The 22,852-nt window shown below is 27.8% G+C and overlaps 1 protein-coding gene across 8 annotated transcripts; it reads right to left on the reverse strand.

Moving 5' to 3' along the window:
• Positions 1 to 518: 518 nt before the first annotated feature.
• Positions 519 to 15,983, reverse strand: LOC111296922 (uncharacterized). Of its 8 annotated transcripts, XM_089768989.1 has the most exons (12): positions 15,706 to 15,983; positions 12,680 to 15,592; positions 11,329 to 11,841; positions 7,822 to 8,250; positions 5,749 to 6,261; positions 3,118 to 3,972; positions 2,896 to 2,961; positions 2,209 to 2,268; positions 2,004 to 2,076; positions 1,447 to 1,614; positions 1,102 to 1,339; positions 519 to 988 (listed from the first exon to the last, which is right to left on the reverse strand). In XM_089768989.1, the coding sequence occupies exons 2-8, from the start codon at positions 15,509 to 15,511 to the stop codon at positions 2,260 to 2,262; spliced, it is 5,217 nt and encodes a 1,738-aa protein (XP_089625115.1). In that variant the 5' UTR covers positions 15,512 to 15,592; positions 15,706 to 15,983; the 3' UTR covers positions 519 to 988; positions 1,102 to 1,339; positions 1,447 to 1,614; positions 2,004 to 2,076; positions 2,209 to 2,259. The 8 variants fall into 8 exon arrangements, with proteins under 8 accessions (XP_089625115.1, XP_089625116.1, XP_089625114.1 ...); XM_089768990.1 differs by having other exon boundaries at positions 1,447 to 1,590; positions 12,680 to 15,923; XM_089768988.1 differs by having other exon boundaries at positions 12,680 to 15,923.
• Positions 15,984 to 22,852: the final 6,869 nt, after the last annotated feature.

Consider the following 22,852-nt stretch of genomic DNA (forward strand, 5'->3'; position numbering starts at 1 on the left):
TGGCTGGAGGAGAACCTGATTGAATATGTGGTTTAGCCCTTTGCCAACCTATCTATTCAGCTCTTTTCAAATATATTATTTTAGCCACATTGTGTTTTGATATGCTGGCAAGATTGACAATAAGTTCTGCCACAGCTTTAGTAGTATATATGTTTGTTGGTATTGGGTTTGAGTTACTCTTTTTCTTTTAAATAGTTCACCAATAGTAGCATATATTTTAGCTCTTTTCTAATACATTATTTTAGCCACATTTACTCTGGTCTTTTGTTGGGCTACTGGCTTTCAAGGCTTGTCAGATTGATGAGGTAGTATCATCTGCACTGAGATTCAAACCTATGATCTATCCACTGCATAAGCTGATACAAAACAAAATGAACAGGTTTTTTTCCTTCTAAATCCTTTAACAAGCGCAAACCGTGTAAACAATATTTCTCTCTGATTTAAGACAACAATGTGAATTTTTTCAAAACATATACTCCATTGCTACAGGATACTATATATTTTTCAGATGTCTAGTGTTTGCAAAAGAAGATTTTCTTTTTTATTTGAATATGTTAAAACTCCCTACTAGTAAATTCCACGTTCATTACAACATCAAATTGAAATTAAAACTGTTTTTTTTTTTTTTTTTGGTTGTTCTGTTTATGTCAATGCTGACAGAAAATGTCCAAAATGAAAATCAGAAAAAACTGCTCCATTTCTATGAGTTCTCAATCATTGAGCCTTCCTGCAAGTGTTCGGCTTGTATATGTTTTCAATTAATAAAATGAAACTAGCAAGACTTTAATAAGTTTGAAAAGGACCAGCTTCTTCACTTGACATGAGACAAATACTTTGTAAACATTCAATGCCGATTGGATTCTTTCCCATTCTTCCATTCAATCAGTAGGATTAGGTGGCCTTAGCACTCACCATATCAGAAAACTGGGAGGGGCATTCGTTCTGCCCAATTTCCCCGTACCAACAACATCCTTGACAGTTGAATGCTCTGTTCACAATTTACATTGATAAAAAATGTCAATCACAGATCATGGGGGAAAAATCAGGTGATAATTAACATATAAGCACTTAAATTGCCCAAGGCCAAAGAAAACGACTAACCTTGTGCACCATGGTGCATCAAATCATGCTTCCGAACTCTGCCACTAATAAAACATAATAGGGCTACAAAAAATTCAGCAAGGACGCATGGAACTCAGCACGAGGGTCGAGTAGAATGGAACATGTTACAGTCAGGATGGATAAACTGCCCATTCACAAGCTGTTGTAGCCACGGCACATCTTGGGGCATCCAATGGACTCAAGAATTTGCCATTGGTTCAATGCAGCAGAAAATCACCTGTAAACAAACACAAACCATCAGCCAGCCCAAACAAAAAACATCAATTTGAGCCTGCAAAATAAATCTGAATTTTCTTTCAAGTTTCAACATGAAATAGTTTGTACCTTCTCAAAAAGGGAGAGTGGCAAATCCTTGAAATTCACCATTGAATAAGTCTCCTTATCCTCTAGTTCAAAATAAGTATGTGATCCCCAACTCCAGAACCCTTGTCATTTTGCCACTTCAGAATATTTCTCCTCATCCTCTGACTTCAAAATTGTTGTCATCCATAACTTCTCAACATCCAAATCATTAAAAATAGAAACATAGTACATATGTTATTACTTCCAAGGTTGATCAAATACATTGCAAGCTATAATTAGTCATCATAGAAACATAGAAAAACTAAAAGAAAGAAGCTGCGACCATTTACAGGTTGATCAAATGCAACATTAGTAAACTTGTCCTTAGAGACAGAATAGCTTGGCAGTACCGCCCTTCAGTAATATGACAATTGACGATCAAATGAAATTAATATAATCAAAGGCACCCAACCCGATTGTGAAATGAGAAAAAGGACCATTAGTTCATTTAAAGAACACCAGTACTATAATAAAGGAAATCTTATAACCATTTGATTTCAAATGACGAAGTATCAATAATGATGTCTCAAAATACATACATTGTTTACTTCACTCTGCCAAGGCACATAAATGCCAGCCGTGAAGGAAATAGCAATTAGAACCCTTGCACTTCTGCACTTGAGATAAAGAAAACACCTTCAAATGAAGAACTTACCTTATTCAAGGAAAGAAAAATCATTTGCATTGGATGAGTACTACAAAAGCTATAATGTCTCTAGATGCATAGAAAGAATTTTGGCTTACTATGTTTCTTGGCAGTTAAAGGATTGAGCAGATCCTCTTCAGCATTCTCCACTATATTGACTGGATTATGAAATCACAATGAAAAAATATTAGTGAAGGCGAAGAAGAAAATTAGTGAAAAATTACTTTTGTTACTCTTTGAATAATCAGTATCATAATGAACGAAAACAAAGCTATTCTGATTTTGAATGAAGAAACAAGAGTCATGGTGTCTCAAATACACATTTTCACCAATTTCCTACTCTGCCATGCATGGCAATTGAAGATCATCAATATAATCCCTCTCCTTATTTATTTTATTATAAATTTAAACATTCTCTAACCACAAAGAACAGCATTACTGCAAAGCAAAAGTTGCTTTAAAAAGAAAAATCAAATTATATGACCAAATTGTATCATAGAAAAAAAAAAAAAGAAAAGAAAATGTGACATTATCCAATGATCTATTTCGGTTGCTCTAGAAAATCCTAAAAGGAGTAAATTAAATAGAAACCTGATGTAAAAAAAAGGGAAAACTGTTTAAAAATTACATAATATTCTAATGATAAGAGAAATATGAACTAGGTAGGAGGCATCAAACACTTACTTAATTGATGAAGAAAAGGTAAAGCATTTGAGTTGAAAGAAACAAAAGCTATATTATTTACGAATGGTATATCACGATTCATAGAGTGAAATTTAGCTTACTTGTGTATTAGAAGTTGAAGGATTGCCTTGATCGTCTATAGAATTCTGCATTTCCCCAACGGGATTCTACATATATATAATAATCACCAACAACAATTAATGTTAATTGGTCATGATGGCCAAAAGATGAATTAATTTTGATTTACAATGGAGTCATAGTCAACGCCCCCAACCACAAATTTTCTTTGTCAATAATAGTCAAGGAAATTTGAAAAAACATACCCTTTCCTTGTACAGTTTTTGTATGGTGCGATTAAGGCTTCCTTCCCAAATCCAATCACCTAGCCAAATATCTACTTTGTGCAACATTGGAGCGTTTAACCCTCCCTGACAGAACATCTTCATCTTTGGGCAAGAATCCACAACTACTGTTGCTAAGGATGGGAATCCAAAGGTATGATTCCCTGATGAGCAGAAGCTTTCCAGATTTGATAGCCAACTAAGTTCCAAAAGGTTGAGTTTGGGGAAAATGATTTCATCATTCTCTTCATCACGATCCCCATCGCTACCTTCTACTATTTCTTCTATCTTTCCACAACCAATTATCTTCATTTCTCTGAGCTGCACTAGGCTTTTGGCTGTTGAATGTGCAACTAATTTTATGATCCCATTACATTCATGTGCTTCAAGAGTCATCAGATTCTGGAAACATACTGAGGATGGAACTAAATTACTTTCTAATTTGGGACACCGTTCCACATGTAAAATCCTTAGATTTTGGAATCCTTCCTTTTCCTTCCATAGATGCATCAATTCATCAAGATAAGAAAGCCGTAATTCAGTTAACCGAGAGAGTACCATCGATGCAGATGCAGGCTTTTCCTCATCACCAACTCCTTCACTTTGGAATACCAACTCTTTAAAGTAACAATCTTCTATTTCAAGCCTTTCGAGATTGGGTAAGGTTAGTAATTGGAACAGGAAAGATGGGCATACGGCTAATTGTTGAGGATACCGTTTAAGTCGGAGAACTTTTAGTTTGCAAAAGTAGTCCGATGCAAGTTGTTGGCCATGCAATATCTCTTTCATCCCATCATTCCATCCGAGCTCAAGTTGTTGTAGATTTGGGAATGCCAACTGCACAATTCATGCAAGTGTTAATGGGACGGAGGATGTGTTGTTGAAAGGGATAAAAAAGAATGATTGTTACGTGGTGGAATATCAAGAGAGATTTTAAAAAGTATATCTTTAATATAAAAAGTTTATCATTTCTTACTGACTCAAATATACTACCAGCTGATTTCATTATATTATTATCATTACTATTATTATTAACGTTTTTTTTTTGTTAAAAAAAATAGATACAATCAATTTTCAACTTTTGATACACGTTAACTTTTACAAAAATTTAGAACTAAAAAATTTTCTAATCCATGTAACTTTACTAAAAGACTAGTAAAATATGCATTTAAAAAAAATCAGAATCTAACTATTGAAATTTAAAAGTACCTATCTAACTAAATTACAGGTCAATCAGAATATATACTTTAAAATCACATATTTTATCTTTGTAAACAAATTAGAATATTTCATTCCTATAAATATATTAATAGTTTACATATTTTATTTTTAATATTTATTATGTTGCCATTAAATACTTTTATATTTTAACTTTTTTTCAGAACACATTAATCCATTTTTTAAAATTTTGATCCAAGACTATTTAAGATTTAGGATTGATGGGTATTAAATGCACCCAGTTTTTTCTCTTCATATTCCCATTTTTTTATTTTTTAAATGAAATTATTTAATTTTTTTTACAGATATTGGTATTTGATAAATTATATAATTTTTTAAAAATAAAATTTTCAAAAAAATCATATAGCTTTCCAAAAATGAATTTTTGAAAAATCATATATCTTTTCAAAATTCCATTTTCAAAGGTGGGATAGTAAAAATTTAAGAAAAATTACAAAAAAAATTATTAAAAATTATTATTAGTTAGTGTAATGAAAAAAGTTATTATTGAAAATCATAAATTTTAAAATTCATAATAAATAAGTTGATTTTACCATTTTGTCTATAAAGAAAAAATAAAATTTTATGAAACTCTAATTAAATGTTTTATATTTTGATGTTACAAAAGATGATAAAAAAACTATCAAGTCACATCTGAAAGTTGAATCTCTTATAAGTTATACAAGTAATAATACTAAATATTAAATAATTTTGTCAAAATCTTATATGCTAATTAAAGAAATTTATCGTAATAAGTAAATGAAAAAACTTTTTCAAAAAGTTCAGTTTAGTTTGAACTACTAAAAAAATATTTATTAAAAAAATATGAATTTTAAATTTAGAAAAAAAAATTAAAAAAATCAAAACTAAGTTTTTTATAAATTCTAAATTTTATGATTTTTTTAATAATAACTTTTTTATTACACTAATTAATAAAAATTTTTAATAAAATTCTCTTTTTGTAATTTTTTTAATTTTCAATATTGCCTCTCAAAAATGAATCTTTGAAAAATTATATAACTTATTAAATATATTATATATTCGAAAATTTGTGAAAAGGGCAATTTAATAATTTCGTTTAAAAATTTGGAAAAAAAAAATTGAGATGTGAAGAGAAAACGAGATGCATTTAATACCACTCTTTACAAAAATCTTTAATCATATGAGAATTTTTTTTCTAACTAAATTATTAGATTTAAAATTTAGAGTTTAAAGTTTTAAAGGTTTAAATAATTTATAGATATGAAAATCCAAAATTTTAATAAATTAATATATTAAAAAACATATAATAATATTTAATCATATTTATGACGTTTAAAACTCTATAAACAATGAACAAAATAATAATTTTAAGTTTACATTGGAGTAATGGAGAGAGGCATTAAAAAAAAATACCTTTTCATTGAATAGGTATTTTGGGACATTCGTGCAGAGGTTCTCCATTGAAATGCTACTCTTTCCTTCTTTATTTTCAACAAGTGTTCTCACACTTGTAGAATAAGAATGGACCGCGTTCAAAATAGGACATCCTTCTATATTCAGATATGTTAGAGAAGGGAATTCAATTGCATTTCCGAAGCAAAATCTTTTGAGATTGGGAAGATCCCAAAGCCCCAAGTACTCTAATTTAGGAAACACCATTTTCCTCATCCTTTCTTCTTCTACTAATCCTTCCGTCACTATTATTATCTCTTCAATGTCATTACATTTTCCAACATCAAGTGCTTTCAGTTGCACAAATCTTTCAACCATAGAGGAAGTAAATAGATTCTTCAAATTATGGCAGTAGTTCACAAACAAACTTGTTAAATTTTGAACACCAATAGAAGTTACTGAAAGTTGCTCATGCCATAGGTTTTTAACTGCGATTGAGCTTAGATGCAACACGTCTAAGACTGGGAACACAACCTGCAAATAAAAATAAAGTTTGACAATCAACAATTACTTATATTCAAATATTAAAAAAAATTAATAATGATTTCCGACATTGACATGACACAAAGAAATAATATATAATTGTCATTGACTATATATTTCTATAATATAATAAACATATAAATATAAAATTAAATTAATAATAAAAAATAATTTTATATATATTTAAGATATGATAGAACGCTTTAAAATCACATTCAACTAGATCTCGATTTAAAATAAAAAAACCTCGATTTGTACTCAAATTTTTTAGAACAATACATCTATATTGGATTGAAACGAATCGAAACGAATTAAAATCCATCAGATACAAATTATAATTCTTACTTTCATTATTTTTTCTTACAAAATTTATTTAGCAAAAATAAAATCAAATATAAAAACCAAATAAAAATAATTTAAAAAATGAAAAAAAAAGGTTACATTTTAAAGGAAGGTTGGGGTGGCACATGGACACTCTCTTTTTTTTTCAAAATCTAGAATATTTATAGAATGGATTCTTGAAAGTCTTTTGGTTGAAATAATTAATTTCATACAACGATTATAATCTTTTAGGAGATAATTAGAAAACAAATAAAATAATTGCTTGAAGTTTCAATCAAATAAAGTCAATGAAGCCATTAAATTTTGAGTATATGAGTTATTAACTCCTAAACCAAAAAAAAAAAAAAAAAAACAAAGTGCAATTTTAGATGTATAGTAATATATAATATCAACAATTTCATTATATCAATTGTAACTCGTAAAAGTAGGTAGGAGTTTTAAAGTTTTATAATTAGAAGCGTTTATCAATTGAGCTTATCAAGTTCTCTTTTAAAGCTAATAAGAGATTGATAATCCACTCATTTATTTTATTGGCAAAAAAACCACTTATTTAACTATTATTTTATTATTAAAATAATAAACTTTCATATTATCATTAATATTTTAAATATATACAAAATTTAACAAAAATATAATATTTATTAATAAAATAATTTAATCTGTCTTAACCAAGTTGGAGCTTCAAAAATTATAGGCATACCTGACCCTTAACATCTTTAGCTCCGACCATCTCTTCAATAATTCAAATAATTAAGACTTTTAATTTTAAAGTTCTAATTCTACAATGATGGAATATCTTTTTCACAGACTATAAAATGTTATAATGTTTGTGAGAAAAAAAAACTATATGAAAAGTAGAATTATAAGACTTGAAGACAATAACATAAAAGATGGAAAAAATCACCTTCAGGGAGATATTCTAGTCTTGCAATATGTTAACATATATATTTTATCACTTTGTTTTCAAGTTAAGTTAAATTGGGAAATGACAATCTAAAACACCACTGATGATATTTTTAAATTCCACCAACGAAATTAAAGGATTGCTAAATAACTCATTAGGATATATTTTTAAAAAATTAATATAATAAAAAAGCATATGATAATATTTTAACCAAACTTGTAAAATTTAAAAACTCTAACAATAATATATGAAATAAAAAATTTAAGTTTATGCACGAAAAATGTAGAGAGGCATTAAAAAAATACCTTTTCATTGAATAAGTATTTTAGGACATCCGTACGGAGGTTCTCCATTGAGATGCTGCCTTTTCTTACTTCATTTCCAACAATCGTGTCCATACTTGTAGAATCAAAATGGAATGTGTTCAAAACAGGACATACTACTATCTTTAATTCCCTTAGAGAGGGGAATTCAATTGAATTTCCACAACAAAATCTTTTGAGATTGGAAAGATTCCTGAGCTCCAAGTAGTCTAGTTTAGGAAACACCATTTTCCTCATCCTTTCTTCTTCAACTAATCCTTCCGTAACTATTATTAACTCTTCAATTTCATTACAATTCCCAACAACAAGTGTTTTCAGTTGCACAAAGCTTTCAACCATAGAGGAAGTAAATAGATTCTTCAAATTATCACATTCACACACTTCCAACTCCTCTAAGCCTGGGAACACAATCTGTAAATAAAAAAAATGTTTAACAATCAACAGATCCTTATTATTCAAACATTAGAAAGAATTAATAATAATTTCCAACATTGATATGACAAAAATAAATAATATATGATTGCCATTGACTATATATTTCTACAAATCTGTCATCTTTAATTATATTAAAAATATACCCACATTTTCTTGCAAATCAAAATTTTTTTATTTACAATTAAATAAATTTAATAAATCAATGATTGTAATTTTTTAATCAAAACAATGATTCATGAAAATTTATTAATTAATTTGTAGATAATATCTTTATTTTATTTACATAACTTGTTAACAAATCAAACACAAGTTCATATTTTCAAATTTATCTTTTCAAATATAGTTAAAAATATTAAAATAGATAATTTAAAAAAAAAAAAAAAAAACTAAAACTTAGAAAAGGAAAAAAGTCAAGCAAAAAAAGAAAAAAAAAATGACCCAAATGAATATGCTAAGTAGCACTTCCACTTAGAGATGACAATGGACAGATAGGAGTATGTTATGCTTGTCTTGACTTTGACTTAATATCGAATTATTATTTTTATATTTGATTTGACCTGACATATATATGTAAAATTATATATAAATATAGTATTTTATTAAATAAATGTATTAAATAATAACTTTATTAATATAATAAATATATAAATAAAATTAATATAAATAATAAAATATATATTCTTATATATATACCATGGGTCGAGACAAAACAAAACACCTTAAATCTACCTCTAACCTAACCTTGATGTTCAAAAAAGAAAAACCGTCCATATTGAATTGGTTAGTTGAAACTTATCGGATATGAATTATTTTAACTTCTATTGACCCAATTTCTTACAAAATTCATTTTATTTAAAAATGACAAAAAAAAAAAAAACAAAAAGAATGGAAGGGTAGAAAAAAATCTAAATAGGATTGCTATGTAAACAATTCTATTATCAATTTATCTTCCAAAGCATAGATAAAAAATATTAAAATTAAAAATTAAAAACAAAAAAAAGAGTTAAAACTAAAAAACTAACAGCCCAAGCAAAAAAAAATCAAATTAATTGGGATGCATGGACACCATCTTTTAAGGAAAGAAAAGAGGTTGAGGCAGGGTGGGTTTATACCCACCCTGACTCTAACTTGAATTTTTAATAATTTAACTCCAATTCGATTTTCTCCAAACATCGAGTTATCTTTAATTGATACCTGATCTCAACTTATCACATATATGTATAACACATATCTGATTCAAATAATCAAAATTAATACAATACTTTTAACTTAGTATAATGTTCGTAAACATTTTATTTTTTAATATAAATTATTTATTAATTATGTATAAATATAATAGTTTATTAAAATAAAATATTAAATAATAATTTTATTAATATAAATATATAAATATAAAATTAAATAAATAACAAAAAATATATTTTTATATATATTAAAGATGAGATGGAACATCCCAAATCTGTTTCTTACCCTTTTTTGATTTAGAGAAAAAATATCGACACAATCTCAAATTTAAAAAGTAATGTACTTATTGGATCAAAAGAAATCGAAATCCATTGGGTTTGTTTTGTTATCCCTACCTCTATTAATTTTTTTTTGTGAAATTTTTTTATTAAAAAATTTTAAAAAGGTAAATGACAAAAAAAGAAAAATAAATAAATAAAAGTGTTGTAAATTTATTAAATTAAGATATTAAATAATAATTTTATTAATATAATAAATATATAAATATAACATTAAATTAATAATAAAATATAAATAAATAAATATATATATATATATATATATCAAGTCAGAACACTTTAAAATCACTTTCGAACAAACTTCGATTTAAGAAAAAATCTCGATTTGTTTCAAATTTTTTAAAATAACACATCTATATTGAATTGAAATGAATCAAAACCCATTAGATACAAATTGTTTTGTAATTTTTACATTCATTATTTTTTCTTACAAAATTTATTTAATAAAAACTAAAACCAAATAAAAAAAATGAAAAAAATGTACATTTGGGAGGAAGATTAGGGTGGCACATGGACACCCCTATCCTCATCCAAAATCTAAAATATTTATAGACTGGATTCTTGAAAGCCTTTTGGTTGAAATAATTAACTTCATACAATGATTATAATGTTCCAAGAGATAATTAGAAAATGTCAAATATTTGCTTGAAGTTACAATCAAATAAAGTCAGTGATTAAATTTTAAGCATGAGTTATTAACTCCTAACCCCCCCCCCCCCCAAAAAAAAAGGAAAAACAAAGTGCAATTTTAGATCTATAGTAATATATAATATCAATAATTTCATTATATCACCCAAGTCGTAACTTGTGAAAGTAAGAGTTTTAAAGTTTTATTATTAGAGACATTTATTGATTGAACCTATCAAGTTCTCTTTTTAAAGCTAATAAGAGGCTGACAACCCACTCATTTATTTTATTAGAAAAAAAACCACTCATTTAACTAATTTTTTTAATTAAAATAATAAACTTTTATATTATTATTAATATTTTAAACATATAAATTTAATAAAAATATAATATTTATTAATAAAATAATTTAATCGGCCTTAACCAAGCTAAAGCTTAAAAAATTATATACAACTTGATCCTTGACATCTTTAGCTGCGGCCATCTTCTCTATAATTCAAATAATTAAGACTTTTAATTTTAAAGTTTTAATTCTACAACGATGGAATATCTTTTTGAAAGACTATAAAGTGTTATCATGTTTGTGAGAAAAAAAATTATATGAAAAGGAGAATTATAAGACTTGAAGAAAATAACATAAAAGATGGGAAAAAATCACCTTCAAGGAGATATTTTAGTCTTGCAATATGTTCATGTATATATAGTTCATCACTTTACTTTCAGGTTAAGTTAAATGGGAAATTACAATCTAGAACATAGTATATATTTTTGAAAAATTAATATAATAAAAAATATATGATAATATTTTAATTATACTTGTAAAATTTAAAAACTCTACCAACAATGTAAGAAATAAAAATTTTAAGTTTATGTTCAAAAAATAGAGAAAAGCATTAAAAAATACCTTTTCATTGAATAGATGTTTTGACAGAATAGTGTGAGGGTTCACCATTGAGATGCTTCTCTTTCCTGCTTCATTTCCAGCAATTATGCCCAAACTTGCAGAATCGGAATGAAATGTGTTTAAACTTGGACATCTTGATATCTTTAGTTCCCTTAGAGAGGGGAATTCAATTGGATTTCCAAAGCAAAATCTTTTGAGATTGGGAAGATTCGAGAGCATCAAGTAGTCTAGTTTAGAAAACGTCATTTTCCTCATCCTTTCTTCTTCTAGTAATCCTTCCGTCACTGTTATTACCTCTTCAATTTCATTACAATTTCCAACAACAAGTGTTTTCAATTGCACAAAGCTTTCCACCATAGAGGAAGTAAATAGGTTCTTCAAATTAGGACAGGCATGCACTGCCAAGTTTGTTAAATTTTGAACACCAAAAGATGTTACTAAAAGCTGATCATGCCATAGTTTTTCAACTTTGATTGATTGTAACCGCAAATACTTTAAGCCTGGGAACAAGACCTGCAAATAAAAATAATGTTTGATTATTATTCCTTATAATTCAAATATTAAAAAAAATTAATAATGATTTTCAATATTGATATGACACAAAAAAATAATATATGATTGTCATTGACTACGATTTTCAAGAAAATCATTAAACAAAAATTAAATATTTGCTTGAATTAGCGACCACATCAAGTCAATGAAGTCATTAAATTTTGAGTACGAGTTATCGACTCCTAACCCCAAAAATAAAGAATAGTTGACGATCTATATATATAATATCAATTCTAGTTCATTATATCACACCCAAAGTCATGAAAGTGAAATGGAGTAATAACGTGTATTTGGATCGGACCTATCAAGTCTCGCTTCCGATACAAGGCTGACTCAATCCACTCATTTAATTATTATTTTATTAAAATAACATAATTTTATTATTAATATTTTATTATTGTAAACATATTCAAAATTAAAATTTAACAAAATATAATATTTATTAATAAAATAATTTAATCCTTCTGAACCAAGTTTGAGTTTAAAGAACTTATTTTATGTTTTATTAAATACTAATTTTAAATATATTAATGGAATATTTTATGAATATTTTATTTTCATTATTTTTTATTCAAAAATCACTAAAATTGAAATTATAGTGACAAAATTCAAAAAAACCAAAGTATAATGACAAAATTGAACGCTCACCTATAATAATAAATTTGCTTTTTATCCTACTTACGACATTCACGTATTAAATAGAGAAAGCAGTTTAAGAAAAAGGAACAGAAACGAGATCGAAAGGAAATATGTTGGAGTGAGAATTTAATGAAAAGAATAAATATATTGACATAAATACCTTTTGGTCAAAAAGTGATGTGGCAGTTGAACTTCCTTCAATTGATTGAACTCTTCCTTGTTGAGAGGACGAAAGCATTTTTTCTGAGTTAAACAAGCCAATGAAACTTGGTAGATATTTTAACCTTAAGAAGCGTAATTGACTGAATTCTAAAATGTCATCATCAGCAATCTCTTCCTCTCTCTTTTCTACAATTAATTCTGTGAAATTCACGCAGTTAGATACCTCAATTTCTTGAAGTTGGCCGAGCTTTCTGGCTAAGGCTAACGAGAACATATTCTTCAATATATTACAACGTTCAACTTTTATGATTCTTAGTCGACCAAAACATTCAGCTTGGAGTTGACCATAACATATGGCCTCCAAATTTTTCAGTTCACGAAGAAACAATGTCTCCAAAAGAGGAAATGCTTTACAAGAAGCCAACTCCATGGAGTTAATGAGATATTTAACCTCTGAATCATTGCTGACATCAAGATGTTTTAAATGTGGGAAACCTTCAGTATTTGGATCATAAAGCATGTCCCTGACATCTTTCACTGCATCCAGATCTAGAGCTTCGGTTTTTCTCAACAATGTTTTAACCCCACTATCGTCCAAATTAGTACTTTTATTCAACTTGAGTTTCAAGTCTCTCGAGGTTTTTGACTTATAAAACCACAACCACTTCTCTCCAATGGATATTTTGTATCTTTCAAACTTTTCAGAAAACAATTCCTTTGGCACAGCTTGCAGATTACGAATATGTACTTCCAAAGTTGTCAAATGAGACAAATGCTGCAACTCAACAAGGCTAGCATTGGTTCTTGGCTTCTCATGTCCCTCAACCTCCCATCTATCAAAGCTATTATATAGGTATAATTCTTCTAATCTGGATAACCGAGACAAGACATTTGGTGATATTACTTTGAGACTGTAACAATCACTCAAATCTAGCAATTTTAGCTTGATCAATTGTCCTATTTCCCCGGGTAGAACAGCAATTTTAGATTTACGGAGGCTAAGGATTTCTAAATTCTTTAACTCTCCAATGATGACTGTATCTTTTAACATGCATGCTGAAAAACATAAAGTATGAAGATTTTTTAGGAAACAAAATGACAAAGGCAAGGATGGAAAATATATTTTGGCAAAATCTAGGACTTTGAGTCTTTGCATTCCCCTAAAGAAGTTGCTTGAAATTTTTAAAGAAGAATCCTCACTACCCAAAGAGAAAAAGGTAAGATTTGGACATCCCAACTGATCACGATCAAGAAGCTCACAAACTTTTGCAGACTGCAAGCTGATGAGTTCGCAATTTCTCATTGTTGCCTCATTTGACAACTCTTTGAATACATCATCCCTAGCAAGCCAATGGTGGTCCCTTGAAGCGATCGATATAGCAACATCACGAATAACGTCATGCATATCAAAGCGCTCAAAGGTAGAACCATCAAATAACAAAGAAGAGCTTTTGAGGTTGCTAACCAATGTGTATACTCTATTTCGTGTTTCTTCGATTGTGTTAACTCCATCAAATAAACCCAAACCCATGCCATATTTCAACAAGTCCTCGATGGCAGCATCATGACCCATTATGCTACAGAGTAGGAAAGTTAGTCGATATTCCCTAACTTTTAAAAAGTTGTAACTCAAATCTATAGCTGAATATACATCTGCTAGTATCCCTTCGAAGTTTCTTTTAGAGGGCCTTCTTAGATCTTGCAAAGCATTCCTCCATTCAAACAAATTCTTATCTTTCATAGCCTTCCCAACTGTTACAATGGCAATCGGCAATCTAGCACATTTTTTGGCCACTTCAATTGCCATGGCACGAAAGTCAGGGCTTAGACCAATATCACCAGCCATCTTCTTAAACAGGCTCTCCGCTTCTTTTTCTTCTAATAAGTCAATTAAAAGGTTTTTCTGCGAATCCATCGAAGATAAAGCATTGAGCTCTCTAGACGTCAACAAGATCTTGCATCCTTGATGTTCACCTCCGTAAGGAATTCCTAGAGCCTTCATATCCAATTTCACCCAAATATCATCCAAAATAACAAGAACCTTCTTGTTTTTCTTTAGTCTGTTACGTAGTTCGCCTGCTTTCCCGGGGTCACTCTGCTTTTCAAACTTCAGGTCCAATTCATCTGCAATCAGATCTTGAATTTTCTTGATGTCAAAACTCTGGGTTACGGCTGCCATGACCACCTCATCAAACAAATTTTCATCTTTGGCTTGTCTAGCGACTTGTTTGACTAGGGTGGTTTTACCCACACCTCCCATCCCGTAAACACCAATTATGCTCAAATTAGCATCTTTAAGCGCCTCCATGACCGCATCGAAAGCACTCGTTCTTGACTCAAAGGCCTCGTACTCTTCGTCAGGTCTAATAGCTATCCCTTCTAGAGCAGGTCGGAAGGATACTCTATCAAACTGGTCTTTATCTTTCAAGAGTTCAGCAATGGTGTTGGCCTCCTCCTCAGCTTTTCTACTGAGTTGGTAACGAGAATAAAAATTAGGACACAACCAAACGAAACAGCTCGGCTTTGCATTCTCTTCATCCTCATCCAATTGCGCAGCAGCCTCCTCACAGATCTTCCCATTGACCTTAGTCAACCACTCATGCACATCGCTAAATATCTCCTCTCCCTGTCTCTTAGCTGCATTAACATCCGCTTGCACTCTTTCTCTTGCATCCTTCAGTTTTTGAAGTTGATCGCTGAGGTTTTGAATCTTGCTCTCATGCTTGAACAAGTAACTAACTTGACGTGCAATGGGATCAACTGCGTATTGCGCCGCTTTCCCAGCAACAGAGCTAAGAATGGACACAACAATGGAAATACAAGCCTCCATATTTTTCTTTTTTTTTTGAATTGATAGGAAATTGATGATATGAAGGAAAACAAACAATAAAACAACAGGGAAGAAGGCTCACTGACAAAACCCAAAACAACAAAAACAGCAATATTCAAAACCCAACAATAATAATAATAATAAATTAAATAATCAGAGATGCAAACAGTGGAAATGGATTTAAACAAACATACCTCTGTCCTTTTCTTAGATATCAAAAGATTGGTCGGCTACAGCTTCTTCCTATCCTCACTTTGAGTAATGATGCCATAAGAGCAGAGAACCTACAGGAAATTTTTGAGGAATTCTTTTTTTTTGGTGAATAAAACTTGAGGATTTAGCAGTACAAAGAGTTTTAGGAATGGTTGTTGACAGAACAGAGAATCAAAACTTGGACTTCCGTGTTTTCTGCAAAAGTGAATGGGAAGCCAAGGCAAGTAGAGATATGGGAATTTAATTTTTAGTAAATTACACCAAAGTCCTTGTCGTTGAACACTAATTCAACATCAATCCATCGGGTATGATAAATATACAGCTTTCAACTTGTTTACCTAGTGCTTAAAAAGCTATTAGGAAAACATAAAATCTTCGTTTTATTTTATTTTTTATAAATTATGCTCGTCTTATATAAGAAAAAACACTATCATCCTCAAAAGTTTTAGCAATGACATTATAAATACATCCTCACAAATCACATCAAATTTTTATTAGAATCGAAGTTAAGAACTTCTATTTACATTCAAAAATACTCAATGAATTCAATTTTTTTATTATAAAAATATTCAAAAGCAATAACTTTTAGCAAATTATTGTTTATTTCTTTCGTGCATCATTTTTAAATTTCACGGATTTACAAAATTATAAATTCATATATTTGTAAAAAGTTTATGAATTTGAATATTTGTAAATTTTTTAAATTTACCAAAAAGCATTTTCATTATTCAAAATTTTATAAAACAATTAATAGATTAAATTTTAATTTAATCAAACTTTAGTAAAGAGCAAACCCTAAGTTTAGTTGAAACTTAAAATTTAACAATTTAGATTGAAATTTATGAATTTACAAATCTATAAAATTTTAAAAATTTATCTGCAAGCTCATCAAATAGATCTAAATATTATTCCAAATATATATATTTTGAAACTTTTTTGAATTGTGACAATAGTAATGATATGAAGCAAAACAAACAATAAAGCTGATTTTGAAATCCATCATAACCTCATTTCGGTGGGATTAACAATTATTTTTGTCTAATCTCACTGAACAAAGCATTTAAACAAAAAAAAAAATTACATAAAAGAAACTCACAATTCAAAAATCCCACTAAAAGAAAGGGGGTTTAATGGGATTTTTCCTTCCCACCGCTGGAAGTGTATCCAAAAGTACGTTTGCTTTATTTTTTTTTCTTTAAAACTAAAATATACAAACTGTTCTTTTTTTTCTTTTTTTTTTTAATTTTGTTTTAAATAAAAATTAATTATTATTTTAATAAAAAATATAACTATCTTTTATCGATTTTTAAATAATGAAAAGGATGTCGCCTTTAGCCCAACGCTGCGTTCAGTGATCGTAAAACAAACGAAAGAACGCTCCCTGACAAAACACAAAAGAACAAAAAAGCAATAATCAAAACCGAAAAATGAAGTTATCTTAGTCAAATAATCATAAATGAAAACGGTGGAAATGAAGTTAAAACAATAAAGCTTGAGGATTTGAGTAGTAGAATGAGTTAGAAGAATGGTAGTTGAGAGAATAGAAAATCAAAACTAAATAATTGTGTGTGGCCCGCAAAAGAGAATGAAAAGCCAAGTTTATTAAATAATTGAAAAGCATGGCCGGCTGGTCTCCATCGCTCGCCCCTGGGTGTGGCGCATGATTTCTGTATGACAAGTATTTTTTAGTAAATTACATTGAAGTCCTTGAGCACTAATTCAACATCAATTCATTAGTATGATAAATTTACATCATCTTTAAAGTTCTAAAAATGACATGACAAATAGATCCAAATCAAAGGTTCCGTTAGAATTGTTGTTAAAACGATGAGGTGCACCACATGTAATTTAGGTTATACCAAAAATACCCCTCTTTCTATGTGATAACAGGTAATAACTAAACCAACATGCCTTTTTTTTACTTATATTCTTTTTGACTTAATATTCAGGTATGCACTTAACTTTTTATACAAAATAATTTATACCTGCCATCTTTTATTACATTCAAATAAATTTATAATCTTTTATTTTGTTATAAATAAACCCATAAACTATTTAAATTACATAATTAAATTTAATTTTGTTAAATAAGATAATTTAGATATATAAATTCTAGTTTGAATCTAAAAATTTTGCTCAACTCACCCAAACTTAACCCAATCCAAAGTTAAAAGTAATTCGAATACAAATTAACCCAAACCCAAGTCAACGTGAATTAGAGATGAATCGAAGTTGAAATAGCTCAAAATTAAAATGATCCAAAAAACTAATATGAAATAACTAAGAGGCTGATACTAAATTAAGTATAATTTTAATTAATAATATTAATTTAATAAAAGTAATAAATATAAATAAATAAAAACAATAACTATAACATAAATTATAATTCATTAAATTATTGAAAAATCAAATTAATATATATTTTTAATATCAAACTAGTATAATTACATATGTTATGTTACTTAGAAAATTTCTTATAATTTATAATATAATTTAAAATAAATTATATATTTTTAATTACCATGAGTATACCAGCATATCAATGTATCATTTAAAATAAATTATATTATCTCTTATAGTTATAATAGTAGTAGTATCAATTATCATGTGATTCAGAATAAAATATCTAACAAGCTATTGATTTGTATGTATACATATAAATATGTTACATTTATGTTGTAATTATATTATTAAATTTTAATCGTGTAATTTAGAATAAATTATATAATAAATTACAACTATATTAAAATTCAAAATAATAAACTATTGAATAATGAGCTATAATTATACTAAAATGATTATCTATATTGTAGTTACACTATTAATATAAAAAAATTACATATTAAATATATATCATAAATAAATATTTAAAAAATTTATATAATTATATTAAATTTGTAATTATGAATTATAATTAAAAGTTTAAAATATTATTAATATATTTATATTAAATTAAATATAAACACTTATTAAATTGTTAAACTTGACCAAGATATTTTTCATGCACCTGTACTCATATTGGACTATTTAATTAAATTTATTTTTGTATCTTATTTTTATCAAAATTTATGTTGACATGATTAATATCAAATTTTGTGCCAATACTTGAAAATCAACTAATATCGAAATTTCCTTTTGCCGCTGCCTTGTGAATCAATTTTTACTGTATTCAAATTCTTGATATATGAATTTTTTTTCCTTTTTTCGTTGCAGGCTGGTTATCAAGGATATACTTTCAAGCTTTGAATTCCTATTCCTAGAGGTGCAGAAGATGGAAAATGATATCATCTTTTATCAAAGATTTTCTAGTCTTTAAAGAAACTTTTCTTGATATTTTACTTGTCATCTGTTGTTAATCATTGGTTTTACTTTTATGTAAGGCATCTGCTCTGAGATTCTCATCTTAATTTCTTTTTCTCAATGAAAATGAAATTTATACCATTCTGGCAAAAGCCACTGAAATAAATGGGGAGGACAAGGAACATTATCTTATTTGGTTTAGTAATTTATGTAGGAATAACGGGATTGTCTTTTCATATGGGTTCTTATCTGAGTGGTTAAGACTTCATGTAGAACAACAATAGCTCGAGAGAACACTTTGGAATCTTTGATTGTGTTATATGCATTTTTTTTCTTGTTCAATCTGGTTTTTTATGCAAGTCTTTATGTATATCTTAAAGATGTGAAAACCCTCATAGTTGATATGCTTCAAGTAACATTTTTTTTATATTTTGTACCCAATTTGAACATGATTATAAAAATGAAAATATCATTATAACTTTTTATTATTTAATTTTTTATTCAATAATATATATTTTTAAAAAAGATATGTAATTTATTTTTATTTGATATAAATTATGTGTATAAATATTATTATGAATAAAGATAATATAAAAAGAAGATTTTTTTTCTTTTTTTTAAAATAATTTATTTTTTATGACAAGTTAATTAAATATAAAATTTTTTATATATTATAAATTTTAATATTGGAAACTATCCTTAAATTACCCTAATATTTTCAAATTTTTATTCTAACAAAAAATTGATATTTTAACTTTTCCTTAGCATTTTTTAAAGTTTCTTTTATTTTTATTTATCTTATTTTATTTTTGTTCTTAAAGAATTTAGGAAAAATTGATACTTCAATTTTTTTCTAAATATTTCCAAAATTTTATTTTAAGAAAGAATTAATAGTTTAACTTTTTCCTTAGATACTTTAGAAAATAAAACTTTTCATTTTTGAATTTTCTTTTGTTCTAAAAGTATTCAAATAGAAAGATATTTATTTTTACAAATATCTTTAAAAAAAATATTTTTTCACTCAAATTTTCCTAAATATTTTTTCACAACTATTTTTTTTTCATATTAAGGTTCACTCAAAATAGAATAAAAAAAATAATAAACAATAATAAAATAATAAAAACATAAAAAATAGTAAGAAAAATGAAAAAAATAAAATTTTATAAAAAAATACCAAAAATGCCATTGGTTAGCGCTGGTCAAAGGTTTAGGGATGGTTCAACTTGTTCACCGCAATTCAACAGTCTGTAGCGGTTTTGAGCGATTCAAAGTGATATGGAGCAGTTTGGTGTGATTCAAGTCGATCTAGCCTGGTTTGGTTTAATGGGGATAGGTTTTCAGGTTGATTGGGCGAATTTTAGGTTGGGTCACAAGTCGGCACTAAGATCCTTTGCTTGAAACAAAGTTGTTTTGTTTTTTTAATAAAAGTAAAAAAATTCTGATTTCATTTTTCTTTTTCACTATCTCTCTCCCAAACACTTTTATTCTCTCTGTAATCCTGAAACAATCAACCACTCTCAAAACTCAGAAACACGCCATTGATCACTATTATAGGCCATCATTGCCGATCCCTTAAAAAAGCCCAAAGCTCCAAAAATACTCCTATTTGCTTCTTGATGACAAATCTGAGTGTGGTTTTACAAAAAGCCCCCAAAAGCCTAGATCTTGACTAAAAGTTTCAGCTAAATTTTTTAAAAATCTTTGTTGTTTGTTCTTTTTTTTTTTTTTTGCTAGTTCCCTTCGGGGATGTGTTGATTTTATTTTTTTTGGTTTTTTAAAGGTTTGTGGGTCTCAATTAGTTTAGTTTTTTTTTTTATTTATTTATGTGGTTATGGGATGGGTTTCGATTTAAGGTTTGTAAGGGTGGCTGGTGGTGAACCAAAAAAACAAAAAAGGCATACCAAAAAATTATTTAGAATTGTTCTATTTTCTTTTTGTGTCTGTGTTTATAGGCTGTATTTATAGAACTTTTTAGGTGCTCAAATCCTAAAAAATATGAGATTGAGGATAACTTTTGAGATTCAACCGATGACTTTTAGTCAACATATTCGATGAAACAAAATTAGGTGGCAATAGGTGGTGGGAGGCTGGTAGTTGGCATGTGGTGTAGTAAATGCATCAAGGACTTTTGGTGAATAAAAAAGCAAATAATAATAATAATAATAAAAAGATGAAATTAAAAAATAAATAAAAATTTAAAAGTTCAATAAAATTTAAAATGACCCAATGCGAAAATAACTTAATGAATCTAACTAAAGTATTCGACCAAACTTGAATAAAATCAAGAATTGATTCAAATTTATTTTGACATAACATTTAGTTTCTTAGATAAATTTAGTACTTATAGTTACCTCTCTTTGCATATTATTGAGATTCAGGAATAAGATAAAACAAAAAGACCATAATTTTATCCAAGTAAACATATACGAAAGAAAAAAACACTAAACATGATCAGATTTTTAAATACATATAGTTGCACTCATGAATAGGTATTAATGATGCAATCTTAAACACATTTAAACCCTTTTTTTTTCTCTTTCTAAACATAAGTTCGTTAACTTCTCAAAAATTTGAAAAAGTTCCTCTAAATAGAGACAAGACAATTTTAAAATTTAAAATATTCTGCCCAAAAGACTTATGAATCATTCTTATCAACTTGAGATTATTCCCGAAAGTCTTAAAAGTTTCGATATCTATAAATCTTTATCTAAACAGAGGTTTTACAATTCTAAAATATCATTTAAAGAGGGCTCATCTTAAATAGAAGTATTGAAACTTTAAAAATCTCATCTAGTGCCAATTAGATTGCGCTTAAAATCTTATCGATGCCTGCTAAATTAAGCTTAAATCTTATCAATGATAGCTAAATTGGGCTTAAATCTCATCAGTACTAGATAAATTAGACTTAAATTTTATTGGTATCAGCTAAACTAGACTTAAAATCTCATCAGTGCCAACTAAGTTGGATTTAAATGTCATAGGTGCCATCTAAATTGAGCTTAAAATTTCATTAATACTAGCTAAATTAGACTTATATTTTATCAATGTCAGCTAAACTTGACTTAAAATCTGGGCGTCAGCTAAACTAGCCTTGAAATTTTATTAGTGCCAACTAAACTAGGCTTAAAAATTTCATCAATGCTAGCTAAATTAGGTTTAAATTTTATCAATGCCAGCTAAATATGGTTTAAATTTCATTGGTGCAAGCTAAACTAAGTTTAAAATCTCATTAGTGTCAACTAAACTAAACTTAAATTTTATCGATGTTAGCTAGACTAAGCTTAAAATCTTATAAGTGCCAGCTAAATTAAGCTTAAATTTTAGCGTTACCAACTACATTAGGTTTAAATTGCATCTCTTTCAAAATTTCTTGACATTATCTTTTTAAAAACTCAACTTGTTATCATATCTCATATTTTTTAGTCATTTTTCAACAACCTTCCCCAGATTCTTTTTCGACTTTTCAAACTTTATTTTTTCATTTTTGCCTCTTGTCAAACTATTTTCTTCTTTTCTTATTTTTTTTCTTTTTCTTATGATAAACTTCCTTATCTTTTTTTTGGTTTTTTTTTAAACTCTTTTGTGAAAGACTTTTGTTTTTTATTTTTTCACAACTAAAAATGTTTCTCATCTCTTTTCTTTTTCTCAATATTTACAAAGTCGACAAATGCAATAATGACACAAATGTCTATTCTCAATAAATGATGAAGATGCAAATTTCTTCATGCAAATGCAAGAATCCATGTCATGATGAAACTTTTTCATGATACAAACACTTAATGCAAATGAAAGTGACTTTTTAATGATGTCCATGCCAATGTTTTTTTT

This window comes from Durio zibethinus, chromosome 12, assembly GCF_047325235.1.
Source record: "Durio zibethinus cultivar Kanyao isolate XHJ-2024 chromosome 12, ASM4732523v1, whole genome shotgun sequence".
NCBI lineage: Eukaryota > Viridiplantae > Streptophyta > Magnoliopsida > Malvales > Malvaceae > Durio > Durio zibethinus.

What these genes read in the sequence shown, in the direction of transcription:
- LOC111296922 (XM_089768989.1), bottom strand. Translation starts at nt 15,511, where the DNA reads ATGGAGGCTTGTATTTCCATTGTTGTGTCCATTCTTAGCTCTGTTGCT. An exon ending in AATACCTATTCAATGAAAAG is followed by an intron (nt 3,973 to 5,748) that starts GTATTTTTTTTT and finishes TGAATTGTGCAG; the next exon opens with TTGGCATTCCCAAATCTACA. An exon ending in AAAAACTGTACAAGGAAAGG is followed by an intron (nt 2,962 to 3,117) that starts GTATGTTTTTTC and finishes ATATATATGTAG; the next exon opens with AATCCCGTTGGGGAAATGCA.